The following is a 9,601-nucleotide window of genomic DNA, read 5'->3' on the forward strand; positions in this document are numbered from 1 at the left end:
AACTCAGGGGGTGTCTAAAGCTCTAGGAATAGAGTATCACTCACACTGTTCCTGGAGACCCCAATCCTCAGGAAAGGTTGAAAAAGCTAATGACATTATCAAAAGACATCTGCGCAAATTAACTCAAGAAACCCATAGCTTTAATGGGGGCTGGAACTGCCCCCAAAAAGGAGGGACTGTCCCCCTTTGAATGTATTTATGGAAGGCCTTTCTTACGCACAGACATTGTTATAGATCCTGAAGCCTTAGAGCTAACTAATTATGTAGCTCAGCTCTCAGCTTTTCAACAGGCATTAACAGAACTCCGGGAGACGACTCCTGACCCAGCCTCTGAATCCAGCAAGCCTCTATTTGAGCCAGGAACCGAGGTCCTCACAAAAACATTGGGATCTGGGGGCTCATCCCTCGAGCCCCTCTGGGAAGGCCCTTACCAGGTTATTCTTTCTTCTCCCACAGCTGTCAAAGTGCCAGGAATTGATTCTTGGGTACATCACACTCGAGTCAAGAGGTGGCACCCTGACCAGAACTAAGTGATGTCATTTTTTGTTTTTACTTTCTATGCTCTGACTTTGTATGTTTCAGATGGGCCTGATAATCTATGTGAGCCTACTTCTGCTGACTCCAGAAATCCTGAGTCTGCCCTTTGATCCTCAAGACAGTGCCTTCCTGTCCTGGGCTCACTCCTATGCTGCATTCCACAATCGGTCTAACTGTTGGGTCTGCGGAGCACTCCCCTCTTCATCAGTGGAAGGCTTCCCATGGTGGACATCTCCACTTCAAGGAAAAGACTTTCTCCAAGTCTGCGAATACCTTCGACAACAATCACATGTGATGCCTCTTCTTCGTCTGATGACATCTAACAACCCTAGAATGGACTGGTGTAATACTCTGTACCTTAACTATGGACATAATGTGACTTTTAATTTTGATTATACACTGTCTCAGTTTAATCACTATTTTGCTGCACAAGGAGGAACTTGTGCCATCATTCATACTCAATGCTGTACATATATACCTGATATGAGCACTAATGTTACTCATTTTACTAAACACATGAACAAGATGATTGGGGCCATGGATACTCCTGAAGCCTCAATCGCCTCACTTTGGGAGACATTAACTAGTTCCCCATGGTGGAAAACTATCTTAATTACAATAATTCTGATTGTTTTGTTTTTGCTCTTTGCTCCCTGCATCTGTAACTGTGTAACTGGATTTGTTTCTAGTCGCATGAAAGCTTTTAAGTTACAAATGGTTGCTCAAACTCCTGCTATCACTGCAGCTTCTTCCGATTACTATTTGGGGCCCCTGGATCAGACATCCTCACTATGAGGATTAGGAGAATATGTTGCCTCACCAATTTAGGGACAACGCCCCTTGTCAGCTCAGAAGCAGTTATGGAATGAAAACGACGCCCCTTTTCCCTAGGCAACATAATTCTCCTAAAAGAAAAGGGGGGAATGAGAGAGTAACAGGCAGGAAGGCCAGGGGTCTCCAAATGGAGGTATGAGACTGTAAGTGCCAGACATTTTTATCTCTCTTAACCGGCAGAAAAGAACAAACCAGCGATCTGTTTTTCCTTCTCTATACAAAATTAAAAGGAGGTTTCTCCTAACATTCTGTGTGGCCATGACACCTGGTCTCACCTAAAGCTAACTACTCCCAAACCTTGAGTTAACCAATACATTTCTTTTTCGTATGGAAATGTTGTCTTAAGCTATGTTAATGAACCCCAGACTCCATCTTCAAGTTGGTTCCGCCAAAGGGCCTAACTTACTTGTTCAGGTATTGTTCCCCTAATCTATGTAAACGAAACTATTTGTTGGTACAAGGTGCAAGTCAATAGTTTTATGGCCTGGGATGAATTATCTGGTGCCATTCTAGATTTTATGACATTCCTTTCTTTTCATTAACGGACTGTGAGTGACTATATACCATACAGCTAAAGACTAGGAGGGGGGTACTCTTTTGCCCCCTTCTGATGCCTATGTCAGAAGCTTTCTCTATCTCCTTTATACTTTAATAAAACTTTATTACACAAAAGCTCTGAGCGATCCAGCCTCGTCTCTGGCCCCGAATTGAATTCGTCTCCTCCGGAGGCCAAGAATCCCGCGTCTTATCGTTCAGCAACAACCTTTCAAGACCATAAACTAATTATTTAATCCCTACTTTTCCTCATCTATGTAATGGGTATAATAATGCCTATTGAACATGGCTCTCTGGTGGCATAAATGTAAGAAAATAAAATGAGCCATTTGCTAGAGTATTTTAAAGAACTTAAAAACACAATGCAAATCGAGTGATTTTTTTAAAATTAAGATGATCTTTAAAAGAACTAGCATATAAAAACAGTGCTCAAAATTAAGTCTTTCAGATGGTTAGGGGGTTTGTTCTTGTAGATGGTAATTGCTAGTAAATTTGTTAGTTTCTGTAAGAACTTCTGACAGCATTTTTTATGCTCAAGTTTTATTAGGATGATTAGTTTTATTAGAATGATTTTAATTTTCAAAATTCTCCCTTGAACATGTCCCTAGATATTTTCAGCTTTTTATTAAATTGTCCCCTCGTTCCTGCACTCCCTCTGAGTCTCCTCTACCTTTCTCTCCCGCCCCACCCCCCCTAAATGTGCTCAGAAGCAAACACAGCTTCTCATTCTCAGATAAAATCTGAAAACAAAGCTTCTCCTGAACATTCTGAAGCAACATGTTAAATTATATAATTTCATTGATAATACTACCTTTAAAAATCATTATTTCTCATCATACATTCTCTCCTAAGAATTTGGAGACTGAGCAGGCTATTGCTATATAAACTAAACTCTTCAATTTGTTAGCCTTTTATTATGTGAAGTATCTGAATAATTTTTGCAGACTGAAGCAGAGGACACAGATGGAGGAACTTTGTCACAGCAACATAATGCTGGCCCACCGCTGCCTGTTTCATCTGAGTATGTGTTTGTTACTATCTGTTGTTTATTGTGAAAGAAAAGTAAACTTTCAATTGAGCAGGAAGGAATGCTGCCCAGTGAGGAGTCCAGATTACTGTCCATAGCTGACAACACTCAGAGCACCGATCTGTGTGCCCAGTGTGTTACAGAGCTTCTCAATGAAGTAAACTTGGTCCCCTTTATGGCTCTTTGGCTTTTCTTTGCTCTTGTAATCACACAAATGCAGTCAATTTTGATGTTTGCTGGTAGGAAGTTGCATTTGAATTGTAGTGTATTTCTCAGAAATCACAAAGCACATTTCAGGACCCAGTTCTACAAAGGACGTTATTTTGAGTGATAAAAATGCAACCTCAAAAAAATATGTTTATGTTGGAAACCACTCTAGAATAATTAACTATTTGGACAGTGTTAGTTGATATATCAAATTTTAGTCATTTGTGTATACCGAGTGGATTAAAGTTAAAGGTAAATGCACCTGAAGCTTGTACTAACTATTCTGTTTTGTATTTCTGAACAGGAAAGATATGATCCGCCAGATGATGATTAAAATATTTCGCTGCATTGAGCCAGAACTGAACAACTTGATTGCATTAGGAGACAAAATCGATAGCTTTAACTCCCTTGACATGCTAGTCAAAATGAGTCGCCATGTGTGGACTGCACAGAACGTGGACCCCGCTTCTTTTCTGAGCACTACACTGGGAAATGTTTTGGTGACTGTCAAAAGGAACTTTGACAAATGTATTGTAAGTTGGGTATTTTTTTTTTCAGTAACTTAGAACTCTTAACCATTGCAGAGTATCTGTGTGTGTGTGTGTGTGTGTGTCTCTGTGTGTGTGTGTGTGTGTGTGTTTCAAAGACTTCTGGCTTCCCACCAGGGGACCTACTGTTCCTGTCCCCACGCCTTGCAGCAGGGTATTGGCTGAAGTGTCCAGGAGCAGGCTAGTGCCAAGTTGTGTCCCGTCTACACTGTGAACCATGGCCAGTTCCTGGAGTGACTGACACAGAGGCAGCAGCGATTACACCCGAGATCCACTAAGTAACTGAAATCCCAGGTGACCAATTAGTGACCATAGATTTAATGAAGCAACTGAAACTTGAATTTATTGTTTTTCTTCTTTTAATATATCACAATAGGGTAATTAATATTTGGGTTATTTTAATTGATTAAAGTATTTTTTTCAGTTCAATAGCTTTAATCATATTGCTTTAAGAATAAATTGTTCTTATGACAACTTTTGGTAGTTATCATTTTTCTCCTAATAGGGAAAAAAATCATTAACTTTATTTTTTCTGTTAGGTTTTGGTAAGCTTATAGATATGAAGAGGATTGGGCCAGGTTCTAAAAAGAGTTTCATTTTATGAATATATTTAGTATTAATATGTAAAAATAGGTATTTATCATCTGAATTATTCTACTATGTAACCTCTAAGTTAAATCCAGTGCTTGAATAGCCATAGAATAATGAGTGAGTGAAAGTCACTCAGTCATGTTTGAGTCTTTGTGACCCCATGGTCTGTAGTTTGCCAGACTCCTCTGTCCATGGAATTATCCAGACAAGAATACTGGAGTGGGTAGCCATTCCCTCCAGGGGATCTTCCCAACCCAGGGATCGAACCCAGGTCTCTCGCTTTGCAGGCAGATTCTTTACCGGCTGAGCCACCAGGGAAGCCCATAGAATAATGAGAGAATAATAAAAATATTAAGGGTGATTAAAATCCACTTCATCTTTTATACTTTTTAAAAATAATGCTTACTGATTTCTGAAAGTTTAAAAGCCATCCGTAGAAACGTAAATGTCACCTCAACAGACTTGTTAACCCTCCTTCCCCACCAAATGATTGCACTGGCATTTGAAATATTATGAAATTTGGCCACTTATCCTCTTCCCTGCCCAGCTTTCTTCAGAAGTGATGATAAACCTGTAAGGTCTGATTGTAAGCTGATTGCCAAAAAGAAAATAAAGAATTACTAAAGTCTAAGATAATGAGTCCTATGTGACATAGAATAAGAATAGCTAGAACATTAACCATGAGAACACTGTACATTTTTAGAATATGAAGATTTTCTTGCTCTTATCAGTGAATAAAGCTAGTATATAAAACTTTAATATAATACCTCTCAATCCAGTTGAATGTAATTGTTAGAAGTGTAAGATATAATAGTGTCAGGGAGATGTAGACATGGGTTCAAATGAAGTGCTTAGCACATTGCCTGGTACAGAATAAGAGCTTGTAACTAATTGCTTGTAATGGTGATGATGATGATGATGATGATGACAGTAATGAAAGTGAAAGTAAAGTCGCTTAGTCGTGACCGACTCTCTGCGACCCCATGGACTGTAGCCTACCATGCTCCTCCGTCCATGGGATTTTCCAGGCCAGAGTACTGGACTGGGTTGCCATTTCCTTCTCCAGGGGATCATCCCGACCCAGGGATCGAACCCAGGTTTCCCACATTGTAGGCAGATGCTTTACCATCTGAGTCACCAGGGAACAATAGTGGTAATTAGTAATAGTTTGCTGAAGAATGTTCGTGTTCCTCTCAAAACTGGGAAGTGAAGAAATTTAGTTAAATTAACCTAGACAAAGGTATAAAGTCGTGTTTTTTCCCTAAATTGCATGTATTTCTAAAAGATGGACCTTGTCACTAAAGGGAAGAGGATGGTTCCTTCTGTTGGTTATCATCAATCTGTTTCTTAATTTAAATCAAGTCTTTTCACAGTGTCGTCAGTTGTGTGTGCTCAGTAAGTGTTACATGTTTTTGGTACTTGGGACAAGATCTGGACCTAAAGCATACCTTGAAAGAGTAGTGAATGGTTCTCTGTGTATTGAGCCAAAGAATGAATGTCAGACAACTGCAGAAAGTGGAATAGATGGTATCTGAGTTTAGTACTTTCATCTGGTGGCCAAGCCCAAAGTGTTCTTCAAGGAACGGGGCTAAAAAGATTAGCCTGCCAAGAACTAGGGATAAAATTAGAAACATATCAAGTACTACCAAGCTGGACACTGCACTCCAGTACATTTCTTACCTGCATTTACTTTGCTTTTCAGGATTCCTCACACTACAGTGATGTGGTTTTGTACCCTTTAACCTTTGAAAATGGTATGATCTGGGTGTCTCTGCCTCATTGTATAGTCTTGCCTTCTTTGTCATAGATTAATTAACCGTATAAGGATGGGTTTATTCCTGGGCGCTCTGTTCTGTTAATGTACATGTCTGTTTTTGTACCAGTACCATATTGTTTGATGACTGTAACTTTGTAGTATAGTTTGAAATCAGGGAGCATAATACCTCTGATTTTGTTCTTCTTTCTTGAGCTTGCCTTGGCATTACGATCTTTTGTGTTTCCATACAGGTTTTAGAATGATTTGTCCAATTTGGATTCCTTTTATTTATTTTTCCTGTCTGATTGCTATGTCTAGGACTTCCAATACCATATTGAACAAAAGAACGGTTACTTTTCTAATCTCTACATGTCATATGGTTTTCAGGTTATACCCCCAGAATCTCAGCACAATGAAATTTTAGGTAGGAGTTGAAAATGATTCAACACTTTGGCAATGTACTTCTTACTGGGAATAGAACTAGATCCCCTGGAAGTACACAGAATCATAATTGATTATTTTGAACCAAAGTGTCTATATTCTGTCTATTTGTCTATTTGTTACTTTGTATCCATCTTACACAAGTACTTTGCTATACTGATTTAGAGTGAATGACTAATAGGTACATGGAAAACTATATAATGCAAATCCACAGTAGAAGTACCTGTTCTCCTCTGTGCTCATACCCCCAAAACATAGAACTTCTCTATCCAAACAAATTTTAGGCTGATGAGATTTGGAAATGGTTGTGGTTCTCAACTTGACTATATAGACACCAACCAGAAATAATCTTGAGAGATCCTGTGTGTGCTCTGGTATCTGCTCTGCCCCAAAGTGGGCAATCATTATATACTTACCTTTTATAAATGATAGAAGTGTTCATTGGTTGTTTTTACTTGAAACAAAGACCTGAGGTTCACAAGCTTTGAGTGCATTTTGTTTTGAATAATTTGGATTTTTTCCCTTGATTTTAGTTCCTTCAATGATATCTATGTACTTTTTAATCTCTAGAAATAGTTTTTCATAGTTATCCATATTGTGTTAATCTTTGATTAGTAAATGTCCGAAATGTTCTAGGTATTAAATTACATCATGCCTTTGTGGTATATATATTTACTTTTAATTGTACGTTGTTTCTAAGTTGCTTAGCTATTTTTCTCCCTTGCTTTCTGCCTAACTTTAGAGTAACCAAATAAGGCAAATGGAAGAAGTAAAGATCTCAAAGAAGAGTAAAGTAGGAATTCTCCCGTTTGTTGCTGAATTTGAAGAATTTGCTGGACTCGCAGAATCAATCTTTAAAAATGCTGAGTGTCGTGGAGATCTAGATAAAGCATATACTAAACTTATCAGAGGAGTATTTGTTAATGGTAAACTTTTGTTACATTATGAAGAAGTTTTTGGTGGTGGTTTTCCTTATTTCTGGTGTTTTTGGTCAGTTGTTTTCATTATTTCTGATTAAGTTAGAAGTTGGGAGACAGATATGTTCATTATTTTCCATAGTCTCTAGTCTTTTTTAAGTTTTCTGAAATTAAAGATTTCTTAAATTTGGGACTTCTCTGGTGGTCCAGTGGCTAAGACTCCACACTCCCAATGTGGAGAACCTGGGTTCAATCCCTGGTCAGGGAACCAGATCCCACATGCAGCGATGAAGTCCTGGCACAAGTAAATAAAAATATATATATATATTAAAAATAATAATAATAATAAAGATTTCTTAAATTTGAAAAACAGTGTGTAAAACCCTTTTGTATTTACCAGGAACTACTTATATTTTAGGGTTCATATGGGCTATCAGTATGCAAAGTTGAAATTCATTTTTTAAACACAAAAATGACCTTGTGGATTACATTCGCATTTTAGCAGGAGTCTTCTTGAGCTGATCAACAGTGATGTCTGTATGTGTGTGTGCTTAGTCAGTCAGTCATGTCCGACTCTTTGCAACACCATGGACTGTAGCCCACCAGGCTCCTCTGTCCATGGGATTCTCCAGGCAAGAATACTGGCACGGGTTGCCGTGCAATCAGCCAGGGGATCTTCCCAACCCCGGGATCAAACCCAGGCCTCCCACATTGCAGGTGGTTTCTTTACCATCTGAGCCACCGGGGAAGGTCAAGAATACTGCAGTGGGTAGCCTATCCCTTCTCCAGGGGATCTTCCCGAGCCAGTTACTGAATCTGGGTCTCCTGCATTGCAGGCCGATTCTTTACCAGCTGAGCTACCAGGGAAGCCCAAATTAATGCTAAAATAGTGTAATTCATCATCTAGCTATGTCAGATCACACAGTTAAGTTACAGAAACAGTGTGGATGTGTTTAATTTGAAATAAATGATCTGACTGCATCAATTCAGGAATTTTTAAAACTAAAAAAAATGACCAAAGTAGAATTATCTCAACAGTTAGAGATAATACATTTTTGGTGGAAACAGGTTTAGGGGAAAGATGATAAATTACATGATTGAATGTTTATATGGTTGATATTTCTTTTAAAATTCAAAGTAGCTTTGCTTTGTCTGATTGTAAAGTAGTATATGCTCATTACATACCCCCCAAAATCAGCACACTGACTTTAAAAATCAAGAAGAAACTAAAGGTAATTTGTAATCTCATCATACAAAGGTTAACATTTAATTTTTACCTGTGTGAACTTTTCAGTATATCTCTCTCCCTGACAGACATGCACATATTGTGTGTTCTGTAATTTGAAATGTTTCTCACACCTTACACCCTGTTTGGAACCTGCTAGACTCTGTGATTCTAGTGTCTGTCCTTGTCTCCTGATACAGATAACCGTAGTCACTTCTGATGATTACATAGAGTTCCATCTGTCATTGTTTACTTAGCAGATCTTCTGTTAACAGGCATTTGGTTTGTTTCCAGTTTTCTGTATATTTCTGTATATTGTCCAATGATTTCCCTAGGATCAGTTATTAGAAATAATTCCTGGGTCAGAAGTTTTGTGTCTGTTGAGTTTCTGCCAAATAACCACATAGAAAGATTATACCAGTTTGGTCCTTTGAGTGTTTGGTGAAAGTTTCTGTCACATCTGCCTCAAGACCCAGTATTTCTCGGTATTATCAGTCTTGTTATCCTTTGTTAACCTAGAAGGATATAATTCAGTTTTGCTTATGGTATGTTTTACTGTGTAAGAGCTTCCAAATTATATGTTAAGTTTATTCATCTTTCTCTTTATGACTTCTCAGTTTTGGGCCATTCTTAGAAAGTTCGTACTACCACAGAATTATTTCTTTAATTAGGTTTATTTTTCTTAGTACTTACAATTGCATTCATTTATTTGCCTTTGACATTTTAAGCACTTGAACAATTTAGAATTTGGTTGGCTAAAAGATGTGAAATAGGAATCCAAATTTAGCCATATATATATATATATATATATATAACTGTTTTAGAATGATTTTTTATTTAGGTTTAGGTCGATCCTTCAATACAGTATGTTTTATTTGATTAAGTCCAGAAATGTGCTTACTTCTTAAAGTTATAAATGAAAAAAATCATGTAATTTTTCCATAGCTAAATGTGGTCATAGTC

General features: G+C 38.0%; 1 protein-coding gene and 1 non-coding gene across 2 annotated transcripts in view; both read left to right on the plus strand.

Annotated features, from left to right (window-relative positions):
- The window catches only part of LOC136172100 (exocyst complex component 1-like), a 39,341-nt gene extending 31,965 nt beyond the window's left edge, over nt 1–7,376 (plus strand). Inside the window, 4 exon segments of the mRNA XM_065941216.1 lie at nt 2,871–2,947; nt 3,465–3,693; nt 6,002–6,053; nt 7,239–7,376. Coding sequence (XP_065797288.1) covers nt 2,871–2,947; nt 3,465–3,693; nt 6,002–6,053; nt 7,239–7,243 — 363 coding nt within the window. The 3' untranslated portion in view covers nt 7,244–7,376.
- Nucleotides 7,377–7,608: 232 nt separating this feature from the next.
- On the plus strand, nt 7,609–7,681 carry TRNAG-CCC (transfer RNA glycine (anticodon CCC)). Its single transcript has one exon. It is a non-coding gene; the product is annotated as a tRNA-Gly (tRNA).
- Nucleotides 7,682–9,601: the final 1,920 nt, after the last annotated feature.

This window comes from Muntiacus reevesi, chromosome 7 (genome assembly GCF_963930625.1).
Source record: "Muntiacus reevesi chromosome 7, mMunRee1.1, whole genome shotgun sequence".
Taxonomy (NCBI): domain Eukaryota; kingdom Metazoa; phylum Chordata; class Mammalia; order Artiodactyla; family Cervidae; genus Muntiacus; species Muntiacus reevesi.